Below are 16,459 nucleotides of genomic sequence, written 5' to 3' on the forward strand. Positions count from 1 at the left end.
GGAAGGAGTGGAAGCCTAATTGACTAAAGCAATAATTTTCAAACTTTGCAGGAGGAGGTTAGTACCAAGAGGGTCTGAAACCACTTAAAAATATATATATATATCCCTTTTTAAAAACAAAACTTTTATATTTCTCTGAGTGGGAGGCAAGGAGGATCAAAATGCAATAAACTTTATATCCTTCACACTAGCAAAAGGGACAGGCTCGTTTCTAGCATCCGTGTCCCACAGCCCATACGAGGCAACCAATATGTTTATCTTATGCCAACTACTAGCATGGTCTTGATGAAACCTTTTCCTCCGGAATTTGCATGAATGAAACCCGATTAATTTCCCAAAGCCGGTACTGATGATGCCTGTTTGGCAGTTGTGCAACTGCCATTGCATTCAGAGAAATAACTTCTTGTAGAAGAATTGCATAGTACATCTTCCAATATAAGTTTTACTTCTAGCACTGTCCCTTTCCTGCACTTGTTTGTATTCACTTAGTTCTCCCACACAGTTTGTCCTCAGAAAGCAGTGCAGAATACGATCTGTAGCCTTGCTTCCACCCATCTGTTCTAGCAATAACCAGTCAAAAACCATATCTTGGTGGTTTTTTCCAGGTGGTCCAAGTGCACCAGAGCACTGTTGACTCCTACTTGGAAGACATTATCCTGAGCAGCATGGAGAACACAGCGGAAGAACAAGCTAAGGAAGAGATTCAGAGGATGGCTGTAGAAATCAATGACATTGCTTACGAAATGGAAAATCGGTGTGCCCTTACACTGCACATTGGAGGCTGTGGGCAGCAGTTTACAATACTCCTAACCATCTGCACCTGTACTTAGATCTCTAATTTAAAACACAGGAAGGGTAGAACGATTCCAATCCCGTGCCCACTTCATTGCTGTGCAGGTTGTATGGGAACCGCAGTGTTGCTGTCTGCTATACATATATAAATCCACCAGAGCTTTATTTCCATGGAACATTTGCCAGATTCCTTCTGCAAATCACTTCTGGGATCTGTGCATCACCCTTTTTAGATTTCTTCATGCCAATGAGATGTGGTGACAGCATTTTAACTGAATCTGGGAACTGCCTAAAGCAATACCCATTCACATTGGTCTTTTCCTTTATTCACAGTCCTACAGAGAATTGGTTTGAAAGAGATGCTAAAGATACAGCTATACAGCAGTCTTTTATTCTGGGGTGGCTGTTCTTTAGGAAACTGCCAATTTGCAGGGGGGTCACTCATACTGATGGCTGCCTGACAAGGCATTCCGAGTACAGTAAGTTGTTGGGAACACCATTGCCCTGTGTCTGGCTGGGGCATCAGCAGTGAATACTTTTTAGGACCTGCCAAACCTCCAGCTCTGTTTCTATGTGCCTTTTTGGAACTGAGCCATGAAAATCCCTGACACAGTGACTCTCCTATGGAACAGCAGCTGGGTATTTTATAACCAGATGAATATGAATGTTGAAGTCCTCAGGGAGAATTAACCAGAGTTAATGCATGCAGACCCTGGGCCAACTGGGAGCCCAGCAGACACTGGCATGGAAAAGAGCATGGGGACCAGCCAAAGGCAAAGTCACAAAAGGGAAGAATTTAGCAAACACAGCAACAGACCACAGACTAAACCGACAAAGACCCAAACTCTCAGAGATATCTGTGTGTCTAGCACGGTTTGACATTAGTGAGAGCTAGATTCCTAAATACCTCTGAGGATCAGGAATCTGGGATCTCTCCCGAAGCAATGCTTTTCGAATACAATATTGAACACACTGGCAGCGCTGTACAGAGGGGAATCACCAGTTATGCTGTCAACGCTGGGCACTGTTTTATGAGATAAGCAGATAGCCAGCTGACAATTCCTGTCACGAGGATACACTCACCTGAAAACAATGAGAATATTCATAAGAGAACTGTGTGCTTGCAGGGGTGATCTGTAAAGAAAAGTACTAGTATCACACCTCGTGTCTGTTCTGTAGGAGAACTCGTCTGCAGTCAGAAGAGATTGTAGCAGAGCTGGTTTATAGTTTCCTGATTCCAGAGATTGAGAAAAACTCTTTCAAAGAAAAAGGTAAGGAGTCTCATTGCTTTTTCCCCTTCTTGAATTGGTTCACCCTCCTCGCTCCGTCTCAGTGAAAGGCAGGCACGCTCCCAAAAGCTGTCTCAGTTCTCTGAAATTCCCCTTTTGTAACCTGCAAGTGCAAATTAGCCCTCCTGCCTCTCTTTATGGATTTCTCATGAGCCTTAGGTCTTTTAAAATGGGAGCCCAAATTCAGACCTGAAGTGACTTAGGGCAACTTTAACCGTAATACTAAATAAAATTAAAAACACTGATTGTGCCTTCAAAAATAAACTGGGAGAAAAGTCATTACGTAGCATAGCTGTGAATAATTTTTTATATGGTAATTTGTGAAGAACTGTGGAAGCATTTAACAGGCAGATTACATAAATATATGTGAAAGGAAGAAGGCAAGTTTCTGCTGCCTCTTTTTTCCAATTGGTCAATAAGTAAACACCAAGTTAAGGTTTCGGGGTTGACTATTTAAACTTTATGTTTAAAAGGATAATTTTGCAATTTTAAGGAATGTTTCGGTTTAATCAAAATGGATCCTTCAAAATACAGAGGCAGAGACCCTGGGAACATCTGTATTACACAAAGGCTCAAAAAATAAATGGCTCTTCCTAACTGGATGGTTTCCATTAGCCAGCACACTCAGGAGACTGACTAAACCAGTCATCCATATGAAGCGAATATAACTTACCAAAAGAAATTGCATCAAGACAGTCTGAAGTGGCCTTTGTCTTATTGTCTTTTGCTGAATTGAGAACAAAAACAGCTTATTGCTTCTTTTGTGTTGTTAATGAAAATACAAACCCTGCAAACACCTTTTGTGATCTGTGAATTGCACAAAGCTCTTTCTGACAGGTTTGTATTCATCACCAACAGCAGTCACTGTTCAACAACAGGCAATACTCTCTAAGCCTAACCAGCTCCTTTCTTACTCTTGGTAGATCTGCAAGCCTGCCAAAGCCAGGCACCGTAATTTTGGTCAGTCAAGTCCAGCCCAGGCTGGACTAACGCACACAGACTAGCTCATCTCCGAAAGAGAAGACCTAGAGATGACCTAGGATTCTAGAGCGGTTTCAAACAGAGGAAGCAAGAAAATGGGTTTAAATGCAACAGCCCCTGATGATCTAAGCAGCTCAGAAGTGCTCCCGAGCAACAGAGGAAAAGATCTCAAAAATCTGGGGTAGCTACAGGGGATATGTTTGGAAGGCAGAGCTGAACCCAGGCAAAGTGAAAGTGGCTGCTGGAAGAAGAGTCAGAGATAAAATACAAAAGCACCTTTGAAGGTGATCAGGTGAAACTGGCCACAGTATTCTTGTGGCAGCAAGGGTCACGTGTCCCCTGAAAGACCTTGCTCATACTCTCTTCTGCAATTGCCCTGCATTTAAGAGCTGGCTGAGTTCTGTCTCCAAAACATGCTCTGGAGAACAGGCCCTACTATGAGTCACAGCAATATCAGAAGATACTCAGAGAAGCAGAATCATCACATAAGCATCCCTTTAAATCCAACATGGTAGTATCAAAAAATGCCATTTGAGCTTGCGAGCCCATCACCATGCTGCCTTTCTATTGCAGCTTTTAAAGGTTTTGCTAGGGCAAGGCAGATTAGTCATTATGAAACTCTATTTGTTTTATCCACCTGGCCCATGCTTGGGCACATAACTTCCTTGAAATTAGCAGGAAATGATCTGAGGTCAGAAACCCATTGGCCTGCCAGAGGAGCAAAGCCACCTGAATACAAAAAGCCGAGGATCTACAAACACCACCGATGCCCACACTTTAGCTTCCCTTCATACAAATCTCTTCCTTTAGCCATTACTTAGCTTTCCTTTCCTTTCTTTTGCTCTCCTGAGCATCTCTCTCATTCTCTTGCACAAGAAAAGGTATTATCTAATGCTGGTCCATCCTGAGACACTCCTGACCCTCCCTTCTACACTCTCTCTCATTGGAACTAGAAGACAATGCATTGATATGAAAAAGAAAAGATGCTTTTAAAAGGACAAAACTCACTCAGCAGTTTAAGCCCTCTTTCCTTTACAATTCACTGTGGATGAAGGAAGGAGCTGCATCAGGAGAGGTAAAGTTCCTGCAGTGCCACATGCACCATTGAAATCAAAATACCTTGGATGGCAAATGTCATCCTGGGGATTGAGAGCTGGCTGCTGACAGGCAGCTTGGGGAACGCAAGTTGGAGCCAGTTGTCTTCGCTGACAACCGAATGGACCTGGAAGATGGACAAAGCATAAAAAGGATGGATTAGTAAAGCTGAGCGACCGAGTCAACAAGCGAGGGCTGCGTGGAGGGCTGCAGTGACAGGGTGCAGGGCTGTGTGACACATTCAAGACACTGGTGACTCAGGGCTGGCAGTTAAAATAGAGCTCAGCCTTACAGTGTAAACAGATCAAAATCACAAGGAAGTCTTGAACTTTTACAGGAAGGAGATGCGGGCAGAACCGCAGCCGATTCCTGCAATGCTCCCCATCCCCTCCTTGCAAGCTTACACTACTGCAGTCCTGATGCTTGTCTACCAGCACCTTCAGCCCGGGAAAGAAAAGAGGGAAAGAAGAACAGTGAGGAGAAATGCAGAGAACTGCAGTGTTAATGGTTTAGTTTGGGTAATTAGTTCCCAAGAGGTGGGCTGGAAATACAAACAAACTAAATTGCATGAAAACTGTAGAACACAGCCAAGAAAAAGCCTTTAGTGACAAAAGGGAGATGACAGGGCAGGTGATTTAACAAGTCTGTCCTGTCTCCTGGTCTGTGTGTCAGCTCCATGAGGGTTTCTCTGTGCAGGCAGTATTGGGACTCAAGAGAGGGCAGATTTTACCTCCCCATCTTCCAGAGACCTGCTCTGGCAGCTCCCAGATGCTGCCAGGGAAGTTATTTTAAAGCCTGGATGCAGAGTAGGTGGGAAGGAAAACCCTTTGCCTGCGCTTCCCACTGTGGGAAGTGTCTTCCAAGGGAAGTGCAAGGTTGGCTGCTGCTATTAGGTGGCAGTAGAACCCTACCGGCCAGTGCCAGAGGGAGGCCTTCATTTTTTTCCCCTTTTTTTCTTCCCTCTGAAATAGACCTTTCCACACCTGCAGAAACCTAAAAGCTACCTCTCCCTTCTCCCCTGTAGAGCACACTTTGCTGTGCCTTTCCAAGTAAAAGCCGTTCCTCTTTTTATGCACAGTGAGGCAGTCCCAAAGAAAACACATCATTGCTGCTCACCAGATCATCCACAGGGACACGGAGAGAATAGTGGCCGATCTGGCCTTGCCTCGGGACACACCGGCCAGCGAGACAAGGGGGGATTCTCCTGCTGCAGCACCTAGTGCTGCTTCAAGCAGGACCTCCGCTGGACCCAGCGCAGCAGGGAGCTCCTGCTCCCTTCCAGTCACACAGGAACCACCAAAGCTCATGGACGACAAAAGCCCAGGAGAGACAGCAGATCTCCGCCCGGATGACGAATCAGACACGGAGGCTTCCTAGAGAGAGAAGATGAGCAAGGCGAGTTTCCCAACCCCTCTGTGTTTTAAGCTCTGTATTGTATCTCCTTTTCTTTTTTTCTAGGGCATCCAGGATGGGAAAACACCAATGTCCTTTGGGCCATCTCCCCAGTGAGCAATACTGTCCCGGGGCCACTCTGTGTACATTGCAATGTGGCATCCTCTGTGCAGCCCCCCATATTTAGCTTTGTCTTATCCCCCAGGAAGTACTGGCTGACACTCAAGGGGGCATTTAAAACATTGCTTTGCTAACTTGCTCCTTACAACTACTAAAAGAAATTAGAGACATTCAGCATTATCATCCCTTCCTTGTCTTCGCAGCACAGCCCTGTAGAGCTCTGCACCTGGGCTTTTGGCAGCGTTTCCTTGCATCAAGAGCATTAAATGAGAAAATGTTCCAGCCGTGAGAAGCGTTGAGTTGAGACTGTACATAACATCTTTTCTCAAGCATATCCCACTGGCTCCCTTAGTTGGGTAAGGCAAAGAATGGATTTCTGCTCTAGTGCTTATTCAGTTCTACTAATAATCACTGAAGCTACCTGAATAAAAGCTGCCTGTGACAGGCTACTAGTGAGGGTCAGATCTTGCATCATCTTTTCACATAATTAGGCCCTGCTTCATTCAGCAGAGCGGTGCCTGCCTAGCCAGCAGTGCCTGATGCTAATAACTAAAGGGAGCTGATTGCAGAATGATGTGGGGGTTGATGCAGTTTGTGTGAAGAACCCATTAACCAGAGCTCACAGCCATTCCAGATATGTTACTCTGTGTACTGACCTCTTCTAGCTTCTTGTCATCCTAAAGGAGGAGACATTTCTGGCAAGAAGCCTCTTCCTGTGAGCAGGGAACTCACCGTTGGTCCCACAGACTTTCTGGTTCCGGGAGGCTATGCAGGAAGACTGCTGGTTTTGCCTTGTTTGCGAGCACGGGGGGGCTCCAGCTCAGAAGGTGAGAAACGAGCAGGCTGCACACAGGTCTCTGACCGCGGCAGTGCCTCTTGTCACAGAGCCCTCAGGGACCTGCACGGCTCCTGAGCCTGGAGATCCATGGGCTTTGCATCTCAAAGCTACGTTCACGCCAGTGCCAGCAGCCAGCACAGCAGCTTTTGGAGGATGAGGCCCAGCCAAGGCTAAGCACCCAAAATGCTTACTCACTGAGGCACTAGCTGCTACTTATCATCAAGAGCTGCAGAATGCAGTTGTGGGCTGCGAGCTGGGCACTCCCGCCACTTCTTGTGCTGGGCTCTGGGTATCTTGTCTGTAAAGCCTGTAACTCTAGGGCTACCTGATCCCAGGCATAACTGTGTCCCTCCCACACACAAACCAGCAGCTCTTTTGGAATTCAGGCTTACTAGGGCATTCCTAGTAAGTCGGGGCATCGAGGCTTCTTTCCAGGGATTTTGAGCAGATGGGAAGAAAGGAGGAGAGAAAACTATAAATAAAGACAAAATCCTGAATAGCCCAGTTCTCCACTGAGCTGTAAATAAGAATGAGAGAGAGGAAACAGAGCACACTACACCAAAAAATTCCTTTGCGGGGCTCTAGGTCACTGACTCAGAGGCACCAGGCGGACGGTGGGGGCAGGCAGCCCCAAAATATCACAGAACAGGCAGGAGGGTCAAGATGGGCAATGAGATCCTGTCAGGATTCTGTGGTGATCCTGTTAGGGATCTGGGAAAATTCTCATGGCCTGGGCAGCAGGTCAGCACAGGTGGAAGCAGAGGATGCCAGAGGCAGGGAAAGGAGAGCTCCTCGCACCGCGCAAAGGGAGGCTGCGTCAGGAATCAGCTCTGTCGCCTCAGGCCACCTTGAGCAAATTTAGCCCCATTAAAAGAGAGGGGATAACATGAATCACAAGCTCCGGTGTAATGAGAGAGACATGGAAAACTTGAGGCAGCAAACACTCAAGGAGGGAGGCCAGCGCAGCAAAGCATCTAAGATCATAACACTGAAATAAGTGCTCCCCATGCGGCCTATCATGCAATAGGGCACGGGCCTCACAAGGCAAGGGGCGCTCCCGTGCCTTTCTCCCCAGGCTTTGCCCAACGTGCTTCAAGGAAGGAAACTAGCACAGTGAGCGGGAACTGGGCTGATAAGTCAGCAACAGCAGAAGGCAGCGTCCCCTTCCCTAGCGGGACCCAGCACTGCCCCGGGGAAAAGCTCCCCGCTGCGCCAAATGCAGCGGACACCTCCACGGCTGCACGAGCCACACGAGCCCAGTCCTGCTCCTCCTGCTTCCCTTTCACTGGCTGCTCCCAGGGCAGGGGCTCCTGCATCCTGCCAGGTGCAGGAACCTGGCTGAGCACGGGAGCCCCAAGGGACCAGGAAGAACTGCAGGCGGAGCACAGGGCTGCCAGGAATGGCTGATAACCTGTCACCAGGAGTACACAAACGAGTGCAAATTGTTTTAGGTCTTTCTGGCTCTTGCACCGTGCAACTAGGATGCGCTTCTGCTCCAACCGCCGCTCAGACCAGCAGAAAGCACCTCTATCAGGGTAACACGAAGCTAACACACAGCTAAGCCTTTTCTCAGGGCACTCTCTCCTCTCCTGAGAGGGGCTTTCAGCGGGGGCTACCTGTACTGGTACTGGCTCCGCTCACTGCTGGTCCAGCCTTCCGCCGTGCAGCCAGAAGCCTGTTCATGCAGCTCTTCCTGCATCCCTCTGCATGGAGGGTCAGTATTTTCTCAGTTTCCTCAAGTTAATGCCCTCCAGAGTTGGGCCTGGGCTTACGTGTACCCCACAAGGGAGGCAGGAGTCATTTTGAACATTTGCCAGAGACGCCGATTTCCTGAGACATAAAGTGTAAACGTGCATTACTCACCTAAACAAGCGGCGAGAGCAGCCAGCGCAGAGCAGCCGCGACGGCGGGCTGCTCTCTTGCCTTCCAGCGCAGAGAGGCTGCACCTGCAGCGCCAGCGGGACACGGTCCCCAGGCCACAGCAACTCCCAGGCCGTGCCGAGTGATCAGTCACTCAGGAGAACGGCAGAGGACGCCGTCTGAAAACCATGCCAGGGAAAATGCGACGTGGACGGGCACATTGTCAGGCCTAGAAACGTTCCCACACCTCTCCGTTCAGCAGGTGAGCACTGCAGGGTACGAGCAGCGCTCACGTGGAGGCAGGCGGAGGCTGAGGGCCCTGCAGCAGCCGGGGGACCTGGGTCTGGATTCGGTGCCGTGCCCTGAGCGCGGGGCAGACCCGAGGACCACCTGTCCCACGGTCTCGCAGGCATCGCAGAGAGGCCCGTGGGACCCGTCCCAGGCAGCAGGACCAGGGCTTTCGTGAGGCTTGAGGGGTGCTCTGGGCACAAGCATCTGCCTTTCCACCCCAGCACTGGTGTGGCTGAAAATAGGGTGGGAGAGCATCTGAACCAGCAAGCAGGCGCTGTCTGCATGGGAAAGGGGAAAGGCTCAGAAGCTGCATGCGAAGGGTATGTGCTGAAACAGAGGCAGCTCTGCCTTTCTGCGCCACTAGCCCCATTCCCTCTCATTCTTCCTTCTCTCCCACACCTCGTGTCAACCCCACACACCTCCTCCTCCAACTCACGCGGCTCAAGTCCAAGCTGCTTCTTGTGGCCTGTTGCCACATGCCAAAGCCCCGTCCTTCACAGAGTGCTTGGAAGGGATGTCTCATTTCCTTCCTGGGCTGATCACCTGATTCACAGGGGACACTATGCAGGGATGGTGCCCTCTCTGGCCAGCCAGCCCCAGCTCACAGACCCACCAGACCCTAGAGCTGTGACTCACTGCATTCACCTTCCCGACCAGTCACCAGGCCGCGGCAGGCAGCACTTGCCACGTGGGCCAGCACATGCCCAGCTACTTAGTGCGCTCCTGTTCTCCCACCAGCAAGAAGCTTTCATAGAAACGTGTCCTGGAGCTCTTGGCGAGTGCTCCAAGCAGGGCTGTGGAGCTTCTCCTCCACAGCAGAGGCTGGAAGCGCACGGCGCTGCCTGCCATGCCAAATGCACTGAGGCAGTTCCCTGCGGCTGAGTCGCAAGCGTCCCTGCTCATGGTGGCACTACCAGCACCAAGCACAAGCGACACCTCTGCTCTGAATCCACGTGCTGCAAGAAGCCTGCAGCATTCAGCAAGCACTCTCGTGCGCCCTCTGAACTAAGGGCCTCAGTTCCTGCTGTCTGACATACCCTGCCAGGCCAGCACCTTCTCACCCACCATTTTACCTCACTGCCACGTAGAGAGCCACAGCTCTCCCTGGCATTACATGGACTGAAAAGCTGCACAGGCTTCCCTCACCATAAACTGCTGAGGGACTGGTCCTACAAATCCATCTCCCTCTCTTTTATAAGGGGCTACGTGCAGCCCTTATACCTACAGCATCTCACACACCCCACCAGTGCATGGTATGGCAGCCTGGCCCTTACCTACGGAGCCCTTTCTCCACCTGCTGCCCAGTGTCTGATTCCACAGGTGCCTCTACCTGTAGCTAAATGCAAACCAGCAACCAGCACCCACAACCCAGTCCCACAGAACAAGCTTCTTAAAGAGGAATGAGGTGCACCTGAGGTGGTCCAAACACTCCCCAGCTCCCTTCATTTCTCAGGACTGCTAACACCTGACAGCCCCTCCAATAACATTAATGATTTCCTGCTGGTCAGTAGCAAAAATGCCCTCAAGTGCTGTGGGGTTTTCTAGGATTTGCCACCTGTCCCCTAGGCACTGTTGTCTGGCAGAGGTTTGTAGAAGGGAATGAGCTGCTGCAGGGGAAGGCGGCGGGGCCTGCGCTCGGCCGCAGCAAACACGAGCCGCCGGCGCTGCGGTGGAAGGAGGGTAAACGCTGCTTGTTTCCCCTTGAGTTCATGGGTGCTCATGAGTTCACCTCGCTCCCTGCAGCCTCCTCGGTGAGGCCTGTGATGCCTTCCTGTGCCAACATCTTCCCCCGCGAACGCAGATCTCATGACGATGACGTAAAACACAGGCCATCAAAGCACCAAGCTAAGAGTCCTGCACGGGCTGGTGGATGTCACTGTTTTTCGAAAACTTCACTTAGAAAACCAAGCTCTCAGTAGGAATCCATCTCGTACCCTGACCCTAGGGCCCTGCCATGGTCTCATGCCTACCCCCTTCCCCTGCTGTGGCTCATGCGACAGCGCTCCTTGACTACGAGCGCTTTGCTGCAGCCCTTTGCAGCCTCCACAGGGGAAAGGTGTTACTTCTTCCCCATCTGCTTCCTCCGGAGGATCCAGCTTTGCCTATGAGGAGCCAGAGCTGAGATGGGAGCTGCAGAAAAACAGGGAATCCCTCAGAGAGGAGGGCCTAACTCCCCTGACTGTGGGGGGGCTGGCACGTGCAGACCCCGCAAGCACTTGGGCTGCCTGCCAAGGCAGCTGAGAGGCAGGCGTCCTGCACGTTTAGATGATCCGTGGCTCCTGCCTCCACTCAGTGACCCTGTGCCAAGGCAGGAGAGGAAAGTCACAAAGTCTGCAGGTTCTCAGGGGGCAGTAGGATGTAATATAAAAACCCCGTGTGTCCAGAACATCAGGAGCTGGCTGGGGATGCAACAAGACCCAGGACTGCGTTCCCCGGGGACGGCCCATCCTTATGGCTCAGACACCTTTGCCGTCTCCTCCGACGGGCACGAGCAAGTTGTAGGGCAGGGACCAAGGGCCGGGAGACGTCCCACAGCACAGACTCCGTTTGTCTGGGGCTTTCCTTGCTGCTCGGAGCTTTGCCCCAGCGCCAGGCCCCGCGCGGCCATGGAGGCCGGGCCCCATCTGCCGCCTCGCGGTCGCCCGGCAACTGGGCCACCAACTGGGCCTAAAGCGCCGCTGCCCTCCGGCTTCGGCCCCTCGTTCTTCCCTCCTCCTTTGTGCCCCTTTTGCTGCTGCCACAAAAGGAGAAAGCAACTCGGGCCTCAGCGCGAGCAGCCTGGAGGCTGCCACCTCCCAGATGACAAATGGTGTCGGTCGCCTTGACACAGACGCTTCATTTCCACCCAGATGGTGGGGAGTTTGGCCGGTGAAGACAAAGCACGTCGCTGACGCCGTCTTTTGTAACGCGCTCAGCCTGGTACCGCTCTGCGTTTGGATTAGCATTTAAAATGATCCAGAGGCATAGCGAGCAGCAAGCGGGTAATGCAGGGAGGAAGGGGACAAGCTGTTTTCACTGGTGGCCAGCGATAGGACGAGGGGTAATGGCCACAAGCTGAAACACAAGAAGTTCCGTCTCCAGGTGAGGAGCAACTTCTTTACTATTAGGGTGACAGAGCAGTGGAACAGGCTGCCCAGGGAGGTTGTGGARTCTCCTWCTCTGGAGGTCTTCAAAACBYRCCTGGATGCCACCCTGTGCCACATGCTSTAGGTGTGCCTGCTTGAGCAGGAAGGTTGGACTAGATGATCTCTAGAGGTCCCTTCCAACCTTAAATATTCTGTGAATTCTGTGATTTGGACCTGGTTAACGGATAGGACTCCAAGGGTAGTTTCAAGGCGGGAGTTTGAACTGGGCAGCTGTCCCCTGGGAAGCTGTGGGTGTGCAATGTGTGTGCTGGGGAGGTGATCCTCCATACTGAGGCGTTTCATTATCTCTCTTTAAAGAAACTATCAAAGTCCCACCAAAAATGTTTGCTCGGACGGGGATGCGCAGATGACCTGGGTGCAAGATGCTCTCTAGGATCCGGTCGGTCTCTGGCTGGTAGCAAAGGCCATTGCTCAAGAAGGAGGCTAAGAACAAGTGGATGGGAGGTGCCCTTGGAGACTAGAAAGATGCCATGAAGATGAGGCGGAGGAGCTGAACGTAGTCAGCTCAGCAAGATGTAAGGAGGTCCTGGTCAAGGTGCACTCGCATTCAGTGCAGAGAACTGAGGCTGGGGCAAGAGGGTCGTCTTTGTGCCAAGACAACGCACGGCCAGAGCTGGGAGCCTGCAGCAGAGGGGAGAGGAATTCAAAACAAAGAGGAGGCACCGGTGGGTGACTGTTTTCTCCCTTTTTAAGATCTCTGAGGATAATTAACCACTGTCCGAAATTAGTGAGGACTAGAGTGAATTCTCCACTTACTCTAGTGAATTCTCCATAAAGGGCAAATCTTAAATCAGTTAAAACCTAAAGGGGCACTACAGTTCACAGAACAACGTACGTGCAGGTGCCCTTGGCCGCCTTTATGCCAGGGGCCAGACTGGCAGGGCAACCCACGGGTCCCAGCACATGAGGTACGTTCCTACGTGGGGTAAGGTGAGACGACGTGGCGGGATGAGGATGTCACCCTGTGCTCAGGGTCCTGCTTCCCAAGAGGATGGGCTGGCGACAGCTCCCTGACCCCATGAACCTGATACTCCAGCGCCTTCCAGAGCAGCGGAGCTGGGACAAGCAGGAGAGAGACCCTGCCAAGGAGCTGGGCTGCAGGGCGACCGGCCGCTCCAAGGGCTGCGGGTTCGGAGGAGGGGGAGGAAGCCACGAGCGGCGCTCCCCCGTGGCACACGGGCAGCTCCGAGCAGGCAGCCGCCCTTCCGACAGCGCCCTCCGTCCGTGGGGCTGCCACCCCCCAGGGCAGCCCTGCTTCCCCAGCCCTACTCCCTACCACAGACAGCCCGGGCCAAGTGAGCGGGGCCCCCAAGGAGAGGGAAGGCTGGGGTGCATGTGTCTATGTGTGTGGGGTCTTTTGGAGTCCCTCATCCCCTGGAGCTTCGTCCTCTTCAGGCTCCGGACCACAGCTCTGACACCGCGTTTGCTCCTGCGGCACCTGGGATGGCGCCGCTTCCTCCACCTCCACCCCGTGGCAAGCAGCAGCCCCAACCCCATGGCACGTGCGGGACGCTGAAGCCAAGAACTGGGATGGGAACCAGCAGCAGCAGCAGCCAGAGGCCCCTGCTCCCCCTCTGCCCACCGCAGCTCCCGGCCCCATTCCAGGCCCGAACCAGGGTCCCGGTTGAGGAGCCCTCTCAAGGCGCCGGGTGTCTTGGTGCTCCTCTCCGACACGGGCCAGGCGGGCGCCCTGCAGAAGCGCCTGCATCTCCCACCTCCCCTCCGAGAAGCACCCGCATCCCAGCGGCGCCGGGCAGGGAGAGCCCGGAGTCCTGCAAACCCAGGGGGATCCCTCCCGGCCGCCCTTGGAGCGGCTTCCGCCACACGGACACACCACGAGGAGCCTCTTTGCAATATAAACTTGTTTTTATTGAAGCAGCAGTCACATGACCTCGCATCTAGCCTTTAAGAGAGCGACAGAATGGATTCGGCCAGGTCAGCCAGCCCAAAAACGTATTTTAACCTTTTTTTTTTCTTTTTTCTTTTTTCTTTTTTTTTTTTTTTGCGCTAATAGACATGTCGTGTTTAATACATTACATTATCCAGCACCGGCAACCCAACCCGGACAGCTACGTGCCGATTCCCTGGAGGAACGGGCCACTGGACGTGGTCACGACAGACGTTACAGATCACCACCAAAGAACGTCACTAATGGGACCAAACCCAAAAAAAGGGGGGAAAAAAAAAAAGGAAAAAAAAGGAAAAAGGAGAAAAAGAAAGAAGGAAAAAGAATGAGCGCAGAGCCAGCAGGTTACACAGGTTCTTCACTTTGCAGCTATAGGTGGACAGGAAAGGAAGCTTGGCTGCTTTCGATCTCAAGCAGCACGTCCCAGGGTTCCTCTCGCCATCAAATCCAATGGTACCACGGACAAGCTGGCATCTCTTGGAAAAACACCATGGAATAACACAGCTCATTGAAGAAAACATGCTTATTTCTTGCGTTTTTTATTTAGGGTTTTTTTTTTTTTTTTGATTATTATTAACAGTACAAAGATTCATGTCCACCTATTCTTGCGGAGCGGAAAGAGGAGTGAGGAGCAAGGGGCGGAGAAGGGAGACAAGAGGAGGAGGGAGAGGGTTGTGAAATAAAGACCACACACTTTTGTATTTTGAAATTTCATTTCCAGGCTAACCTACTTTTTATTTAATGCAAATTACAGTACCAGTTAACTATTTCCGAACCGAGTCACACAGAACAAAACATATTTACAAGGGGAATGGGGCGGGGGAAATAATAAAACATTAAGCATACTTTCCACAAAAAAAGTTTATATTTAAAATGAAAAAAAAAAAAAAATCAGTCACAGAGGCATTCAAGTAGTAATAATGTTATACAGGTTTTGCTTTTCCTTTAAATCAAGACAGATTTTGCACAAGTGTATGCAATAGTTTGTATACAACCCACAGTCCTTAATATATATATATATATTTTAGATTTCTGTTTTTAGGATGGAAGTGGTCACGCTAATTGGTGTGTACAGGCCCAAGTGATCCATCAGCAACACATTAATGAACGCAAATTTTACAGGCAAGCAAATTATATATATATAAATATATTTTATATATATATATATTAAAAATAAATTGAGAAAGACCAACACAAGGAAGCTACTTTTCTCAAGCTAACCCCTTAGGTACTGTTTTCCTTTCTGGTCGTTTTGCTGTTATTGCAGTGTTGCAAAACGAAACGAACTATGAACAAAACTGGCTAAAAGCCCTGTGGAAATCAAACTGGAACCCCAGGGGTACCTTTGCACGGTCTCCCAAAAGGTCGGCCCTGGCCTGAATACGCTACTGTGCTTTTCATTATTGGCTTTTTCTTTTTCTTTTTTTTTTTTTTTTTAACTGCAGTGGCTGAGGCTCCTAACGCAGGAGCGGTTCACAGGCTGCTTCCCTCTCGTTTTAACTTTCGAGCGAGTCCTGAAAACCTGGGGAAGTTTTTAAGTGTCTTGTCGAGGTTGCAGGCACCTGCCAGTACTTCAGACAAAGCTTTGCTTAATGAAAAAAGAAAAGAAAAAAGAAAGAAAAAAAAAGGAAGAAAGAAAGAAAAAAAAAAAAGAAAAAAACAATCAGGGTTGTTCTAGTAGCCAATTTTCTTTTGTAGTTCATTTTTTTTTTCCTAGCAAGGTAGATAAGTTTAATGTTAAGAACACCAGTGTCTCGACGGGACGTCCCATCGCCGGCGGCTCCGTCTCGGAGAGCTCCGGCCGCGGGACAGACGGGGCCTGTTCCCCGGGAGCGGAACCCCCGGCCGCCGGGAGCCCGCCGGGAGCCTGGCAGCTCCGGGCGGAGCGTCGGGACGGCCCTTTGGGGGCCCTGACCCTCGTGTCACCAGCAGGAAAGCGCAGCCTCTGCTCCGGAGACGCTCCGGAGTAAGACGGCAGCCTTTGGTTTGCTAAAGGAGGTCAGGGTTTCCCCACTGCGGACAACCTTAGGCGGGATACTAACAAGGTAGTAAACACAAGCAGACTAGTTTCAGAAACAAGGCCTTCGTGCTGGGCACAAGAACTTAAGAGCAATGTTAAACTTATCGTCTTCAGGAAAGAAAAATGACTCCGGGGAAGGGAGCATGGAGCGCGGGGGGGGAAAAAGGGGGCCAAAAGTGCCCTGGTGGGGCATCCATGTGGCAACCGCACGCGTGGCTTCCCCTGCTTCCCGCTGGGAATCGGGAGCCGCCGTCGCGGAGGCCGAGGGAGCCCCAGGCGGCTCCCGGCCGCGGCCTCCTCTCCATCGGGGAGACGGCATCCGGAAAAAGGAGAGGGGGGAAAAAAGAAGAAGGGGTGGGGGGTGGGGGGGAAAGAAGGAAAAAAGAAAAAGAAAAAAAAGGGAAATAAAATCCAAGAAATCATGGAAGCGAAGGCACTCCAAACTATATAGATACACTATACATCGCTAGAGTTATTGTTACAATAATACAGGCCGGTACCTACTGTACAGAGTTAAAACTATATGGCTTTAAAAAGCTCGTCTACATTTTGTCTGGTTATTAAACAGAATCACTGCCCTGAACGGTAACTTTTTGCTCATTAATAACAGTTCCTGGGTCCACATATTTACATACAAAACAATAAAACTCAAAAGTTAAAAACAACCAAAAATAATAATGTACAAGCTTGAATTTGGTGAGGAGCTTTGTGGTTTTTTTTTTTTTTTTT

General features: G+C 50.7%; 1 protein-coding gene across 1 annotated transcript in view; it reads left to right on the top strand.

Moving 5' to 3' along the window:
- Positions 1-6,058, top strand: part of MAATS1 (MYCBP associated and testis expressed 1) — a 29,107-nt gene extending 23,049 nt beyond the window's left edge. The window contains exons 15-18 of the mRNA XM_026050371.1: positions 606-754; positions 1,972-2,063; positions 5,236-5,552; positions 5,873-6,058. Coding sequence (XP_025906156.1) covers positions 606-754; positions 1,972-2,063; positions 5,236-5,534 — 540 coding nt within the window. The 3' untranslated portion in view covers positions 5,535-5,552; positions 5,873-6,058. The remainder of the gene's footprint in view (positions 1-605; positions 755-1,971; positions 2,064-5,235; positions 5,553-5,872) is intronic.
- The last annotated feature ends 10,401 nt before the right edge of the window (positions 6,059-16,459 follow it).

The sequence above is a fragment of the Nothoprocta perdicaria genome, unplaced genomic scaffold (assembly GCF_003342845.1).
Source record: "Nothoprocta perdicaria isolate Ctin4 unplaced genomic scaffold, notPer1 scaffold_68, whole genome shotgun sequence".
In the NCBI taxonomy this organism is placed as follows: Eukaryota; Metazoa; Chordata; class Aves; order Tinamiformes; family Tinamidae; genus Nothoprocta; species Nothoprocta perdicaria.